Raw genomic sequence first — 17,568 nt, 5'->3', positions numbered from 1 at the left:
AATACATTTTTTGAAGATTCCACAAATGGTCACGTCATCTGAAGATAAAGAGAGATTTATTTGTTCCTTACCAATCTGTAAGTATTTGATTATTTCCCCCTCTTATTGCAAGGCTAGAACCTCTAGTACAATGTTGTATAGAAGTTGAATAGAGGTGAGAAAGACATCCTTGTCTTGCTTCTGATCTTTGAAAGTAAGCACTCTGTCTTTCACCACTGAGTATGTTAGCTGTAGGATTTTTTGTAGGTGTTTTTTATCAAAATGATAAAGTTCCTATTCCTAGTTTACTGAGAGTTTCATCAAGAAAAGGTGTTAAATTTTGTCGAAAGCTTTTTCTTCATCTATTTAGATGCCTATATGATATGTTTGGTTTCTAGTATAATATAGTAAACTATATTTATCAGTTTTAGAACGTTAATAAAACCTTCCATTCCTAGAATAAAAGCCCACTTGGACTTAATATGTTATACTTTTTATAAACTATTGTATTGGATATGTCAAAATTGTATTAATAAATTTGAATCAATGTTCCTGGGGGATATTGCTCTATAAGTTTTCTGGCAATGTCTTTCTCTAATTTTGGTATCAGGGTAACAATGTCCTTATAAAACAAGTTGGGCTGTGTTTCTTTTTATTATAAATTCTATATATTTTCAAAGAATTTGTGTATAATTGGTATTATTTCTTCCTTAATTATTTGGTAGAATTCACCAGTGAAGATATCTGGCCTGGGGTTTTCTTTGTGGGAAGGTTTTTAACTGAAAATTCAATTTCTTTAGGAGATAAAGGGCTACTTAGGATACCTATTTTTCTTTTTTTATTTTATTTTTTATTTTATTATAAACTGACAATTTACAATTGTATATATTTATGGGGTACAAAGTGATTTTATGACTTACAAATATAATGTAGAATAATTAAATCAGGCTAATCAACATATCAATCACCCCAAATACTTTTTTTTTGTGGTGAGAACATTTGAAATTTACTCTCTTAGCAATTTTGAAATGTACAATACACTATTATTAACTATATTCATCACAATATGCAATATCTTTTTCTTCTTGATGATATATGGTAGTCTGTATCTTTCAAGAAATTTACCCATTTTATCTACATTGTCAAACATATTTTTGTAAAATTGTTTCTAATATTCATTTCTTGTTTTTTAATGTTTGTAAGCTCTGTAGTAATGTCCCCTCTTTCACTCTTGACAATGATATTTCATATCTCATAGAAAAAAAGGATGAATGAAGGATGAGCTAATGAAGGACTGGCTAGAAGTCATCTGGAATAGATAGATTAGAGCCCAATATAACCACTAAGTATGTAACATTCCGGTTCATTTCATGGGCTCATATGTCCAGGCAAATAAATTTCATCAAAAGTAGCTATTTAGGGAAGCTAGACTGGATGCCAGCAATCCCTCAACATTTTAGTCAACAAACTATCTTGGGACCTCCCTGGAGAAAAAATGAGAGTCTAGATAGTTGTCAACCTTTTGTTGACATCTCCAATAAAACCAAGAAAGCACCACCATCTAAACTTATTGAACCAGTGCTAGCTACATGGAAGAAAATGCCAGTGGACCACTTTTTAAAGAAATGTAGCAATTACAGAGGAAGGTGATTATTTAATTGGTGTCATTATTGGGTGCCATCTCAATCCCCTAACCATGGCTGCATCAGGGTTGAAAAATTGTTGCTGATGAATCTTCACTTTCTGAATAATTTGGTGCCTGGCCTCTGATTAAGAACAACATGTTCAGAGGAAAGTGCCAGAACCTTCAAACATGATAGAATTGGGGGTTGCTTAGAAGGCACCTTTCTGGAGGAGTTCAGCTCTGGGTTCTGAGAAAATTCATATCGAGAGTTAAGGATTCATTTACTTGTTAGTTTACATTTTGAGTTAGAGTTTCCTTTTGTCATCTCAAACCTGCAGAAGCATCTAATCACAGGCTATAGAATTATTGGTCATTCTGGTTAAAGATGGCCAGCTGAAAAAAATCATTTCTCTCAGTCTCTTCATAAAGGCCCTTTCAAACACAAACTTTCACTTAATCCCCATTTTCAGTATGATTCTCCCACCCTCAAATGTGCCTGGTGTCCCCCTAGTCTAGAAAACCCTCTGTTTTACACTCTCCAAACAATAATGCTTCAGTCCTTTGCCAGTGCAGGGTAGGTGCAGTTGTAGCAGCAGGGCTTTGAAAGAGGACCAGAAGGTCTTTTTCTTAAACAGACCTACAATCGGCCCTCTGGTTGTGAAATCCACTTTTCCAGTTTCCAATTCCTGAGCCCTTTGAAAGTTTTGTGATGTACTCTGAATTGCTACTCAACTCTTCCCACTGCCAGTTTAGAATTTACCTTTGCCCAGTGTTAAATCGATTGCAACTTTTCTGCTTTCTTCCTTTCAAAATTTTGCTATTGCTGTCTTGTCTCCCATTTTGTTTATACATTAAAGCAAAAAAAAAGAAAAAGAAAGAAAGAAACTTTTGCTGTTTTAGAGATTTTAGGAGGAATCAGAGATAAATACAGGTTTTGGGAAGCATGGTTTTTCCTCTCTGGGGTTTAGAAGAATTGGAGCCTGGGCTCTGGATAAAAGCAACAAATTCAAGGGCATTTCTTTTAAAGAGAGGTGAGCTGGCCCTGCCACACATGAAGGGCTGGGGACCCAGGTGACAGCACTGGACCTGACGAGTCTGCTACATGTAAGTAGGATCCCTCCTGCTTGGTTAATTCTCTACTCATTCTGACATCTCCAACAGGGAAACTGTGGGACTGATCTGTTACATGCATTATCATGCTTTGCATCATGAAGAATTTGTGTTCTCTACACTGCTACCTTTCCTCTTTAACCATTAGAGAGCAGACAATCTAAGAGCTATTGCTAACTTATTTATGCCAGATTTTACTTAGTCCACTCCCAATGGAGAAGTCAGGAGTCTCTATTCCAGTTCTTGGCATGGCTAATGTGCAAAATTCTAGAATCTTTCACAAATATGCCCTTTTAAAATGTTATCAACAATTATGTTGTTCATAACTGGCTTAACGTTTCCCCATAGAAGAGTTTAAGGAAGTTTACATTCTTTCCATTAAAAAAAAAAGTCATTTCACTTAAGGTATAATTCAGTGTGCTTACCATAATCAGTAACATAAAACTCATACATGGTTTGATTCGTGCCTTTAGGTATATCTGGTAAGTCTAACTTGCTTTCGTGTTGTCGTAAGAAGGCTTCAAGCCTTTCTCTGTTTTCCAGTTCCAGAAGGGCTCCTAAACTCCACATTAGGCCAAATACAAATAATTTATGAAGATGTTCAACACATGAAATACCACCTTCTTCTTTGGAGGGAATTAAACCTTCCAGAAGATTGAGAGACTGAAAAAATTTTAAATAAAATAAAATTTTTAATTAAAAAAATTTTACTACTAATAAAATTAAAAGGAAGCAGGAAAGAGAGAAGAAAACAAATATATCTCAAGATGTTGCTTGATCACTGTTCTAATGCCAACAGCACTTAGAAGGAAGGCCATCCTGCTTTAGACAGGCTGCGTAGTCTAGCAGAAAGGATGCTGAACCGGGAATCTAGAAGTGTGGTTCTACCCCCAGCTCATGCCGCTAACTTCTTTGAGTCTCAGTTTCCTAATATGGAAAGCTAAAGGCCTAGGCCAGATGTTTTCTAAGGTAGCTTCTGATTTTAAAGTTTGGTTATCCAAATTTTCCAGATCAAAGATATTATTTCTTTTTAACATTTTGCAAGACTTAGCCAGCTGCAGCCCCAGGGGCCAGCCACCTGTTTGGTAAACAAAGTTTTCGTGGAACACAGTCACACTCATTCATTTCTTCATTGTCTCCAGCTGCTTTTGTGCTACAACAGCAAAGCCGAGTGGCTGAGACAGAGCATTGTGCAAAGCCTAAAATATTTGCTATCTGGCCCTTGAAGAAAATACAGCGTCAGAAAGAAATATATACTACAGTAAGACATCCTCAAAACAAAATTATCTCAAGATACAATTTTCTCTTATATTACGTATTTAAAGGTAATACTAATAATTCATTGCTTTGGGCCCTACATATTATTTCTAACCTACCCACCCTCACTGACTTGCCCCCACACTGGGAATCAAAGTACTAGAATGGATAATGAGAGAGCATCTAGAAAGTACAATTAGGAGACTCCTTAAAAATCTATTACTAGTTCTGTTTTTTCCAAAACTAGTAAGGAAAGAAAACTGAGTATGGAAAAAAAATACTACAAATTACTTTTCAGGGCATTTTTGTTTAAAGGTTTTCCCTGTCTGATATGTTTTAAATTTGCAAAGCCAAGATTGCCAGCCAATTTTTCCTGATTGTCACAAGCTTCTTTTTGTACTTTTCTGTAAAACTGCTATTATTTTGTCTTTCTGAGACAGGTTACTAAACTTGACAGTAAGAAAGGGAGTTTATTATTCCTCCCTTGACAACAGCACTCTAGGAAGTAAAATAATAAAGAAAGGATGGTAAAATCATTAATAAGATCTTAATAGGAATCAGACTTCTCAGAGCTTTCACAGCCACAATATAAAAAAATTTCTATGGACTGCATGAATTTTTTATTTTAGATGCCTGTAAGCTGCAACTGAGTGAGGGAAAAAAAATCTCAAAATCAAAGTAGTGAATGTACAAAAAGAAAAATCTTACTTGCATAATATAGTTGCACTCTAAGAGCTGCATTTTGGGACTGAGGTTTAGTTTCATAAATGTATATGTATCTTCAAATGCTTTATCATACAGACTCAGGAATACAGTACTTTCCTGTGCAGTGCGCTTCTTCAACCATGCCTGCAGCAAAGAAACAGAATCTCTGCTTATTAAGAAAGTGAAACATGGAAAGACACTGAGCATACTTCTGCACATCCATCTTCCCCACCTGCAATATTGGCCTCCAGCTGAGAGCAGAGCTGCTGATATAGACCATGCCCATCCTGGAAACCGTGGCAGGAGAGGCATTCTCAATATTGTGGACTTCAAACAAAAGTTTACAATTAGGGGCCATGGGAATGCGATCTCCATTAGCTAATGTGAGAGTTTTATTGTCGTCCAACACAGAATTTAAGTTCTCAATCCAAATGGCATCCACAGGGCCATCTAAAATGAGGAAAATGTTTTCACCTGCAAATAATTAAAACAGAAAATCACTTTTCATCAGCAAAAAATTAAAACAAAAAATTTTTTAAATGTTGTCTTATTAATAACCTGGCAGGAAAAAAATGATCACAAAAGAGGGTTTGTGTATACCTTTTTTAGCTTTTAATGTTTTTCTCCACAGAGTAGAAAAAATCCCATCTGTCCAGTCGTTGGTAGCAGTGTCCAGTCTGCCAAACATCTGAGGCGCAGTAATAGCTTTTGGATTCATTCGCATTTCTCTATGAGGCCTTCCACATTCGGTTAATGCCTTCATGAGAATTGTTATAACCGTTGTCTTCCCAGAACCACTGGGCCCAAGAGTCATCAAGCCATGGCGTACCAGAGACGTCTCATATAGCTACACATTTAAATGATAAATTGAAAAGCGCAATTCATGAGTCTCATGCTGCCATTCATAGTAGTTAGCTGAAAATTACAGGCCTTTAAATAAGCGCTTCATTAAAGTAACCAATTCACCAAGATGTAAAAATGTTTTTTGCTTTACTAGACGTGGAAAGCAAATTAGCACCACATTATAAAATGATATAAGCGATAAAGTAATGAGAATGTGAAAATTGAGTTACATTTTGGAAATAATTAACTGAGAATCTTGTTTTTGCTTCTCAAACTACCATTCCTTGTGATTTTGGTTTGGGGATAGGTTAACCAGCAGTTTTTCTGCCGCAAACTTTGCATCCAATGTGACGATGTCGCCCCTTAGTGGGGAAAAGCAGCAACACAAAGCATCCCAGTGAAGACCCAAGTTTCACATGGGCCTTCTGGTTCTCCAGAAGTACCTCCTGCAAGAGGATTTGTGTGCAAGTAATTTATTCAGGGAGCGCTCCCAAGAGAAGTCGATGAGGGAGTGGGGGAAACAACACAGGAATGGGAAGAAGCCAAACAAGGTGTGACAGAGGACAAAGTCCTGCAGAGGGCAGACTGAAGCCTGATCCTGCAGGGGACCCAGTGACTGTTCCACCTGGAAGCAGGGAAGCTTGACTTTCCTACTCCATCATCCATTAGTCCTTAACCAAGGAGAGGCTGGTTTGGGGGTGGGTGAGAAATAAACTCCCAAGCGTTTGGGAGTTTGCACCTGCCAAAAACGTGGCTACAGTCCTCCTTTTGCTCTTAGAAGCAAAAGCACCTGGAAGCTGGGGAGGTGGCACGTGGAAATGGTAACAGGATTCAAGGAGACATACTATACAAGTATGGGCAGTGTCTGTTACAACATCCTGTCTATAGTTTTCTTAATCAAAATAAGAAGCCAAAGGTCTCACAGCTGATTAGAGGTAGAATCTGAGTTATTCTCCTAACATTTTGGACAGAAATGTATTAGTACTGTAACCTGTAGTTTAAGAGCAACAGAGACACTAGCCACAATATTACATTCAAGAGTAATGTTATCGACTTCAACAAAAAACACAATATTCTAGTCCCCACCCATTGAAATGACTAGGATTTTCATATTCAGTATACTGTATGCATATCACATGTGAAATAACATTTTCCCAGAAAATTTCTTAAAAACACATTTTGGTTTCCAACACATGAATGATTAAAAATATTTAAAAATTTCCCCATATAGTTTTTGTAAGATTTGAATATGCATCATGTATTTGCACACCTTATAAACTGGCAAGGACAGTAAGTTAAGAATTATTAGTTTTCAAATGTTTTTAACGCACTCCACAATGTCAGTTCCTTCATTTTCCAAAAGCCCTGGAGAATGCCCTCAAAGCATCAAGCACACAGAGATTTAATCCTGAGTGTCTGCTAAACAAGTGTTTGACTCTGCTGATAAAGTAGTTGGGTGGTTGTCACAAGGATAAAATGTGGTGGACACAAAGATACCAACAGATGCAGGCAAAGGATTCCAGTTTTAGTGCAGATGAAGGATACAACAGGTCCACACACACAGCAGGAGCAAAGGAACTCTCCCAGATTCCTCAGGCTCTGAGCCTCACTAAGGCACCAAGCTGTGGTTAATACTGCCAGACTGGGCAAGAAGCCAGTTCAGTTGTTCCATCTCACAGGATTTTATAACCTACTATCCCATCCCAACTGTTCTTGAGTTTCCAGTTACTGTCCAACCTTCTCACAGGGTGTAAGTAACAACCACAGTAAATTATTGCTTGTTTACTGTGAGCTAGGGCAAATTCATATTATCTCCCTGTGGCAAAAACATCCCCATGAGAACTCTTCTTACAGTGATCTATATATGGTGTTTTTAAATTGAAACATTTTAGTTTCAACATTTACATCAAGTAATATTAATATCATGAGTTCTTCTAATCAAATGGTGGTTTTTAGCAGCACACACTTATTGTTATACTGATAATAGATTTAAATTTTTTACCTGCACAAGTTTCAGGTTCCACGGTGGATGGTTAATCAAACCTTCTTCCTGAACCTGGTTGGCTACTGCAGCTTGCAGTTCCACATAACTATTACTATCCAGTTGTAATCCTGGAAACAGGTCATTGATTAAGCTGAGGAACAGGGGTTCATCTTCATCAACCTAGAGTGGCATAGGTTACAATACATTTACTCATTCAGTCAACAAACATTTATCATCTAGCTAGGATGTGCATAGCACTTACCACTTCATGCCCAGAGAATCTTTTATTACTCTCCCAATCAGACTGTGTCCTCTAGTACTTTCCCCTGAATATCACCACTGGATCCACATTGCACTCAAAGTTCCTTGGCATTCAATGTCTTCTACCATCCAGTGTCAGTCTACTACTCCAAGGTTTGCCCTCATTACTTTATCACATGAATACTTGGCTTTTCACATTCTGGTATTCATATTAACCTCAACAATATGCAATTTATAGTCCCAACCCCATGAGAATAGAAGTATAAAGATTTTGTTTAAATTAGGAAAATACCCATAACCCTGCATGACTTCATCCAGCATTGGCTGGAAATTTTCATTAGAACAGTGTTCTGCCTTTCTTGTGAGCAGTAGGTTTGAGTCGACTGACTCCAGTTCTTATTTGCTACGTCTTTAAAACACAGATTGCCCCCATTCCCAACCTCTGATCCCTTCTAATTTCTCTTTATTCTCTCCAGGGCTTCTCTGCTGCTTTCTTGAATACTTATAGGAGTTTCAAGAATACCATTCTCTAAGAGAGGCAGTGATTGATATTTAGGAGCTGAAGCCCACCAGTGACCTGTTTTACAGCACACAACTGAGAAGAGGAGACATTTCCAGCCCACATTGGTCATACAGAGTATGGGTAATGGAGTTTTTTGTCTTCTTCTGGAAACACAGCGGTAGATTCCCACATCATTCTCCTTGCAATTATTAGTGCTCTTAGCTCATCATGAGCCAATACCCACTTGTTATCCAAATAGAAAAAAATCAGGTCAAAATCTCAGAAAAGAATTGAATTCAAAGAAGAAAGATACCAATTTAGAAAGGTTCATATCTCTTAGTCCTCTCATGACAGTGCTTAATTCACTATCTTCTGGTCTGGCTCTTTTTTGAGATCCAAGTGTCCTCAATACAGATAGAATATTTCTCAACCCAAAATCATAATGAACCTAAGATGAGAAAAGAGGGAAAAAAGATTATTTAATTGAAAAACTCTAAACACAGGCTCACTCAACATATAAATGTAGATATTCTGAAACTTTGCCATACTTTTGGAGTAATCAAGCTGCAAAGTTTTATTAGTTCAATTCTACAATGTTTCCTTTGACAGAAAAATGATTATTCCATTGGAAAAATCAAGTTTTATGATACAGTGTTCATACCTTAAATATCTTTTCAGTAATGCTAGGAGTAATATAATACCTTTCAATAACCCTGAATGTAAATGGATTGTATTCCCTGCTTGAAAGATACAGACTGCCTGAATGAATTTAAAAAGTAGACACAGCTATATGCTGCCTACAAGAAACTCACTTCACCTGTAAAGACAAACACAGACTAATAGTGAAGGGATGGAAAAAGATATATGATGTAAATGGAAACGAAAACCAAGCAGGAGTAGATACATTTTTATTGGATGAGATAACTTTAAATCAAAAACTATAAAAAGAAACAAAGAAGGTCATTATATAATGATAAAGGGTTCAATTCAATGAGAGGACATAACAATCATAAATATATATGCACCCAATATAAGAGCACTCAGATATATAAAGCAAATATTACTGGATCCAAAGGGAGAGATAGACACCCAATATGATAAGAGTTGAGGACTTCAACACCCCTCTCTCAGCACTGGACTGATAGATCATCTAGGCAACAAATCAGCATAGAAACACTGGATTTAAACTACACTTTAAACCAATTGGACTTGACAGACATTTACAGAACATTTCATCTGACAACTACAGCATATACATTCTTCTCATCAGCACATGGAACATTCTCCAGGTTGTTAGGCCACAGGTCATGTCTCAACAAATTTTAAAAAACTGAAATCAGGGCCAGTCCATGGCTCACTCGAGAGTGTGTGGTGCTGATAACACCAAGGCCATGGGTTCAGATCCCTATATAGGGATAGCTGGTTAGCTCACTTGGGAGAGTATGGGGCTGACAACACCAAGTCAAGGGTTAAGATCCCCTTACCAGTCATCTTTTTTTAAAAAAGAAAAAAAAATTGAAATCATATCAAGTATCTTTTCAGACCACAACAGAATAAAACTAGAAATCAATAACAAGGAAAACTTTGGAAACTATACAAATACATGAAAATTAAATAACATGCTCCCAAATGACCAATGGGTCAAAGAAGAAATTAAGCAAGAATTCAAAAAATTTCTTGAAACAAATTGAAATTAAAGCACATCATACCAAAACCTATGGGATACTGTAAAAGCAGTACTAAGAAAGAAGTTTACTGCAGTAAATGCTTACATCTAAAGAACAGAAAAACTTCAAATAAACAATCTAATGTTACATTTCCAAGAACCAGAAAAACAAAAGCAACCCAATCTCAAAATTAGTAGATGGAAAGAAAAAAATAAAGATCAAAGCAGAACTAAATAGAGACCCAAAAAAAGATGCAAAAGATTGATGAAGCAAAAAGTTATTTCGAGGAGACAAAATTAACAAACCATTAGCTAAACTAAGAAAAGAAGAGAGAAGGACCAGATAACAAGAACCAGAAATAAAAAAGAAGACATTACAATTGATATTAAAGAAATACAAAGAATCATTAGAGACTATTAGGAACAACTATAAAAGAGAACAGATTTGAAAATCTGGAGAAAATGGATAAATTTCTGGACACCTACAACCTACCAAAACTGAACCAAGAAGAAACAAAAAACCCAAAGAGACCAATAATGAGCAATGAGGCTGAATCACTTATCAGCAGTCTCCCAACAAAGGAAAGCCCAGGACCGGATGGCTTCATCACCAAATTCTACCAAACTTTTAAAGAATTAATACCAATTCTTTTCAAAGTATTCCAAAAAATATAAGAACAGGTATTCTCCCAAACTAATCCTATGAGGGCAGCATCACCCTGATACCAAAATCAGACAAAGACGCAAGAGAAAAACAAAACTACAGGGCAATATCCTTGAGGAACACACATGCAAAAATTCTGAACAAAATACGAGCAAACAGAATTCAACAGCACATCAAAAAGATTATACACCATGATCAAGTGGTAATTATTCCAGGGATGCAAAGATGGTTCAATATAAGCAAATCAATAAATGTGAAACTCCCCATCAACAAAATGAAGGACAAAAACCACATGATCATCTCAATTGATGCAGAAAAAGCATTTGACAAAATTTGACATCCCTTCATGATAAAAATTCTCAATTAATTAGGTATAGAAGGAAATATCTCAACACAATAAAAGACACATATGACAAACCCACAGCTAACATCATCATGAATGGGGAAAAGCTAAAAGCTTTTCCTCTAAGAACAGAAACAAGAAAAGGATGTCCACTCTTACCACTGCCATTTAACATAGTATTGGAACTTCTAATCACAGCAATTAGGCAAGGGAAAGAAACAAAGGGTATCCAAATTGAAAAAGATGAAGTCAAATTGTCCCTGTTTGCAGATGACACGATCCTATATATAGAAAAGACTAAAGACTACAAAATCAATATACAAAAATCAGTAGCATTTCTACACACTGACAAACTTGCAGAATAAGAAACCAAGAAAGCAAGCCCATTTGTAACAGCTACAACCACAATAAGAAATACCTAGGAATAAATCTAATCAAGGAGGTGAAAGATCTCTACAATGAAAACTACAAAACACTAATGAAAGTAATTAAAGAGGACAAAAAAAAAAAAAAAAAAGGAAAGACATTCCATGCTCATGGATTGGAAGAATTAATGTGAAAATGTCTATTCTACCCAGAGTGATCTATAGATTCAATGCAATCCCCATCAAAATACTAATGACATTCTTCACAGAAATAGAAAAAACAATCCTAACATTCATATGGAACAACAAAACCACCAAATAGCCAAAGCAATCCTGAGCAAAAAAAAACCAGAAGTATTACACCATCTGACTTCAAAATATATTACAAAGCTATAGTACCTAAATCACCATTGTACTAGCATAAAAACAGACACATGGATCAATGAAACAGAAGAGAGAATTCTGAAATTCATTCACATATTTACACCAACTAATCTTTCACAAAGGTGTCAAGAACATATATTGCGGAAAGGACAGCCTCTTCAATAAATGGTGCTAGGAAATCTAAATATCCATGTGTAGAAGAATGAAACTAGACTCCTATTTCTCACCAAATACCAAAATCAGCTCAAAATTGATTAAAGACTTAAATATAAGATGTGAAACTATAAAATTCCTAGAAGAAAACATATAGGAAGCATTTCAGGATGTAGGATTGGGCAAAGACTTTATGAATAAGACCTCAAAAGCACAGGCAACAAAAGAAAAAAAATGGGACTATATGAAACTTAAAACTTCTTCACAGCAAAGGAAACAATCAACAGGCTGAAAAGACAACCTACAGAATGCAAGAAAATATTCGCAAACTATACATCCATCAAGGGACTAATATCCAGAATATACAAGGAGCTCAAACAACTTTACAGTAAAAAAAAAAAAAAAAAAAAACACCTGATTAAAAAATGGGCAAAGGAGCTGAATAGACATTTCTCAAAGGAAAACATACGAATGGCCAACAGATAACATGAAAAAATGCTCAATATCACTAAACATCAGGCAAATACAAATCAACACCAGCCTGAGATATCATCTCACCCCAGTTATATTAGCTATTATCAAAAAGACAGAGAATAACAAATGCTGGTGAGGATGAGGAGAAATAGGAACCCTTCTACACTGTTGGTGGGACTGTAAATTAGTGCAGCCATTATGGAAAACAACATGAAGGATTCTCAAACAACTACAGACAGAACTACCATATTATCCAGCAATCTCACTGATGGGTATATACCCAAAGGAATGGAAATCATTATGTCAAAGGGATACCTGCACTCCGATGTTTATCACAGCTCTATCCACAATAGCCAAGATACAGAACCAATGTAAATGTCCATCAATGGACAACTGGATAAAGAAAATGATGTATATATACACAATGGAATACTACTGAGCCATAAAAAAAGGATGAAATTCTGCCATTAGTAGCAGCATGGATGAACTTGGAGAAAGTTATGTTAAGTGAAATAATCCAGACACAGAATGAGAAATACTGCATGTTCTCACTCACAATTGGGAGCTAAAATATACAAATTAATTAAATAAATAAACAATAATACTAAGTTGAACTTTCAGAAGGAGAGAGCAGAACTGTGGTTACTAGAGGTGGGAAGGGGGAAAGGGTGGATAGTGAGAAGTTGGTTAATGGACACAAACAAGCTACATAGGAAAAATGAGTTCTATTGGTGAACTATAGGCATCTATAATTAATAATAATTTGCTGCATGTTATCAAATGACTAGAAGAGAGGAAATCGAATGTCCTCATCACAAAGAAATGATTAAGTGTTCTAATGAGGAGTATGCTAATTACCCTGATTTGGCCATCACACATTGTATACATGTATTGAAATATAAATCTCTGCCCCACAAATATGTGAAATCAATACGTTTAAATTTTAAAAATCTTTCAAGAATGATACAGTCTGAGTGACAGATTTTAAATGCATAACCAACAAGTTACATACTATATGATTCCACATATATTACATTCTTGAAATAAAATGATAGAGATGGAGAAAAAATTAGTGGCTGCAATGGGCTAGGAATTTGAGAGAGAGATGGATGTGGCTATAAAGAGATAGTATGAGGGAACCTTGTGGTGATGAACAGTTTCCTATCTTCACTGTGGCAGTGGTTACACAAACCTATACATGTGACATAATTCCACAGAAACACACACACACACACACACACACACACAAGTGCATGTATAATTGGTGAAACCTTAATAAATTCTGTGGATTGTACCAGTATCAATTTTATGGTTTTGTTATTGTACTACAGTTACAAGATATCAACATTGAAGGAGGCAGGGTAAAGGGTATACAGCTCCTGTACATTTCTTTGCAACTTCCTGTGAATCTTATTATAAAATGAATAAAATTATTTCAAAATAAAAATATTCTAAAAATATGTAACCAATATATATAATAGGCATAATCAAATTAATTGTAAATACATTTTAGAAGAGAGTCGATGAGGTTTTTTTAACTGACTGATTAGTATCTATCAAGGAAAAATTGCAAACTGAAAAACCAAATTCTATAACTAGGGGAACAACAGATATATAAAGTTACCTGTTTAGTAAGTTGCTCTTCACAGAGCTTGTAAAGAACATAAAACTTTTGAGCCAAGACAACATTTTCAAGAAAACCACAGCTTGCAAGTTTAACTCGCATAATGATCTGAAAATTAACACAGTGAGATTTTTCAACAACTTTAGTGAAAAACAGGTAAAGAACATAAATAATAGTATGCTTTTAAATCCTGGTGCATACCTGTCTATCAGGAACCATCATAGCAACAGTTCTAAACTGGATTTTTAAGTTTTCTGGTAGTTCCTGGCGCCCAGCATATCCAGGGTTCTAAAAGTTAAAATATATTTAATTTGTAATTGTTAATATAATTTTCATCTCCTGTATACAAATATATTTCAAACACCTAGCTCAGATTCTAAGGTGGTACTGAAAAATATTACATTCATAAAATGTTCTTGCTTTCACAAAAATGTGTGCTGGACCATCCATATTTATTAATGTCCACATCACTCCTTTTTATATACTTCCATTTTCATTATAGTAATAAAGTCACACACAAAATTTTGTGTAGCAAATATTAAGCATCTCTGTGTCTATTGGTTTAAAAATATTGAAAAGAAAATGGAAGAATAAAAGAGAAAACCGAATAAAAACCTGGTTAATTATAGTCTAAAATATTTCATAGAAAGAGAAAAAGTTCAGGATTTTATACTGATCAGCTTACTTAGGTATTTTTATTTAATCTCTTCAATTATTCTTTACAGTCATAGTTATAGAGTTCTTTGGCTGACAAAGTGCCATTAGGGGGAAAAAAAACCAACATTTGAGTGAGGGATAATAAAGAAGGGAATGATGAGAAAAACATTGAAAAGGACAGAAGTAGATGAGGAAAGGAAACTTAGACCTTATAAGTATCAATAGCTCAAAGATAGGTCAGACCCAAAAGTCCCAAAGGAAAGGTTGAGGTTCCAAGACAAGTAAGGCAAATAGAGGTCAGTTATGTTAGGAAAGTTCATTAAGAAAACTTCAGTCCCTGAACATTCACCGGGCACTGTCAATAGGCTAGATACCTTGCTAGGTTCTAGAAATATAGATTGCTGGTAAGTCTCAGATCCCCAGCTGCAAGCTGGATATCACCACTGCAGATTACAGACTACATTTCCTAGCCTGACTTGCAGCTGGTATGATTAAATTCTATGCAGTGAGATCCAAAGGGAAACTGAATATCCTTGATGTCTGTGTGAAGGGAGTTGATTCAATCAACTGGCTGCAACAAAATAGTGATGATTTCTGGAGCATCTTGGGTCATAAGGTGGCCCTGAAGATGGAAACCGTAATGGAGCAGAAACACTCTTAAGAGAATAAATCCTTACATGTGAAGCTATTTTCTTGTGTCTCAGTTGTTCACAGCTTAATGCAATATCTAATTTATATTTCCAATATTATTCTTAATCCAGGGAGAATGTTAAGCTTCTTCTATATTCTTCTAGGCCACAGTTTCACACTGAGTATCTGTCTCCATCTCCTTTCCTGAGTTGTAACTGACCACTTCTGGATTATTATTATTTCCCCGTAACTGCCTTACTGGATGTTTGCTTATAATAAAACTTACCAGAATTTTTTCTGATTTTGCTTCCTGTAATTTATCTTTGTCCACTGAGACATTTAAAGCTGAGTATTTTGTGTTACCTTGAAACTTATAGATTTAACTTTACAGATAAAACATATACACATTAAAACTGATTCAACATTAACTCCGTTTCCCTAATTCATAGAAACTCCTATTTATTCGTGCCTCTGGTTTCCTATCTTTACCAAACTGTAAAACTCTGCGCTCTGTCACATGGTAACTGAGTCTCAAAGCTCTGACATATATCACATGGTGCTGTAGACTGGATGCCCCCCAACGTCACTGAAGCTTAATTCTCACTGTAACTGTTGAGGGTGGGAAATCCTATTATGGTAATTGAAAGGAGGGGATTGAAGTGATTAGATTGTAGTGAATGGATTGATAATGGTGGTCATGGGCGTGGTTCTGAGGCCTTTAAAAGAACAGTACATGAGGAACCGACTCTCTCTGCTCTCTCTGCTTCCACCATCTTGCAACATGAGACCCCCTGGGTCACTGTCGCCATCACCAGATGAACTTTGGACTTCCCAGGCTCAGAAACTGAAAGCAATTAATTTCGATGTCTTCACAAATCACCCAGTTTCAAGTATTTTGTTAGAAGCAACAGAAACAGACTAATACACATAGAAACTGATTTTGTTACAATTCTTTGGTGAAGGACCTTGTTAAATTACTTTGGAAATTCTAAGTCATTTCCTTATATTAAATGTCAGAGAAAAATCACATATACAGGTTAAGCAGTGAGGTTTTGATGTTAGAGAGACAATAACCTCTTTTTCATACTGCTGTGTGACTTGAGCAAGTTTTAAGTCTCCCGGAGCTTCAGATATCTCAGCTACAAAATACCCGCCTCAGAGGGCAATCATAGCTATCAAATGAGACGATGTACATGTGATAGTCATTAGTGTTATTGACCAAATGTTTCAGGTTCTTCCTCCTTCCAGTTACATGATGGGACTGTACTTCATTGCCTCCTTAAAGAATAGGTATGGCCATGTAACATGCTTTAGCGAATGACTTGTGACTTGTAGCACTTCTGGACAGAAACTCCAAGAGCCAGAGCACAAATTTTCATGTTCTCGTTTTCCTTTGCTACAGCAACCAGCAATGATTGAGAGTGTAGCTACCTTGTTGGCCTGAGTACCAGAATAAGGACATATAAAGCAGACTCTACCCTCCCCACCCCTACCCCAGTCAACCAACAATGGACATGTGTGGTTTTAAGTGACTAAGATTTGGGAATTGTTTGTTACTTCAGTACAGCATGAGTTATTCTGTCTGACATAGTACACAAAACATTTAGCCCAGCTCCTTACACATAATAAGTGCTCTATAAATAGTAGCTATTTTCATTGACATATTACTATTTTATCTTCTGTCTGAGCTATTTTTACTACTCAAAAAAAAATCACACAAGAGAGTATCTCAGGACTCTTGGATAATCAGTCATTTACCCACTAATATACACTTTCTTTTATTTGAGTCCATAATAATTAAATTAATCAAATTGCATTTAAAGCCTATGTTCTCACCATTGTTAAGAAGATTCCAAATTCTGGATTTAAATCAACACAATCACCATCAGAAAAAATAAATTGCTTCTTTCTTTCTTTTCTTGCTGTCAAAACAATATAAATTTGTTGGGCCGCCACTGATAGTACAGGCAATTCAATTCTGTTAAACTCATCAAAACAGCCCCAGGAACCTGATTGTGCAAGACCTGGCAGGAAAAACAGTTCATTTGTAAAGTTTTACTCCTTCTTGATAGCTATCACTTCTCCAAAGTGCTCTCAAACAGTCATATATTAAAACATGATTTATGTAACGTTTCATACCTGGCTGTTTATAAAGAAGTACGAGAGTACTTCAAAAAGGTCATGGAAATGTTTGTATTATTTTTCAATTCTGTTTTTCCAGGAACTTTTTGAAGTAATTCTAGTGATAAAGAAAGATTTAATTATTTGTATTTCATCACTAAATGAAAATAGTACACTGTCAAAATGAAGGCACAATATCTCATTATACCCAGAGTGATAAAA

General features: G+C 35.8%; 1 protein-coding gene across 2 annotated transcripts in view; it reads right to left on the bottom strand.

Moving 5' to 3' along the window:
- DNAH8 (dynein axonemal heavy chain 8) overlaps positions 1-17,568 on the bottom strand; it is a 272,139-nt gene that overhangs the window by 116,796 nt on the left and 137,775 nt on the right. For both annotated transcript variants that reach the window (XM_063096081.1, XM_063096082.1), the window contains exons 41-49: positions 17,062-17,249; positions 14,140-14,226; positions 13,939-14,046; positions 8,579-8,713; positions 7,521-7,682; positions 5,276-5,522; positions 4,908-5,149; positions 4,679-4,819; positions 3,139-3,376 (exon numbers count right to left, since the gene is read on the bottom strand). In XM_063096081.1, the coding sequence (XP_062952151.1) occupies positions 3,139-3,376; positions 4,679-4,819; positions 4,908-5,149; positions 5,276-5,522; positions 7,521-7,682; positions 8,579-8,713; positions 13,939-14,046; positions 14,140-14,226; positions 17,062-17,249 (1,548 nt within the window). The remainder of the gene's footprint in view (positions 1-3,138; positions 3,377-4,678; positions 4,820-4,907; positions 5,150-5,275; positions 5,523-7,520; positions 7,683-8,578; positions 8,714-13,938; positions 14,047-14,139; positions 14,227-17,061; positions 17,250-17,568) is intronic.

This window comes from Cynocephalus volans, chromosome 5 (assembly GCF_027409185.1).
Source record: "Cynocephalus volans isolate mCynVol1 chromosome 5, mCynVol1.pri, whole genome shotgun sequence".
Classification (NCBI taxonomy): domain Eukaryota; kingdom Metazoa; phylum Chordata; class Mammalia; order Dermoptera; family Cynocephalidae; genus Cynocephalus; species Cynocephalus volans.
The sequence above is the reverse complement of the archived record's forward strand: the minus strand, read 5'-3'. Positions and strand labels throughout refer to the sequence as shown.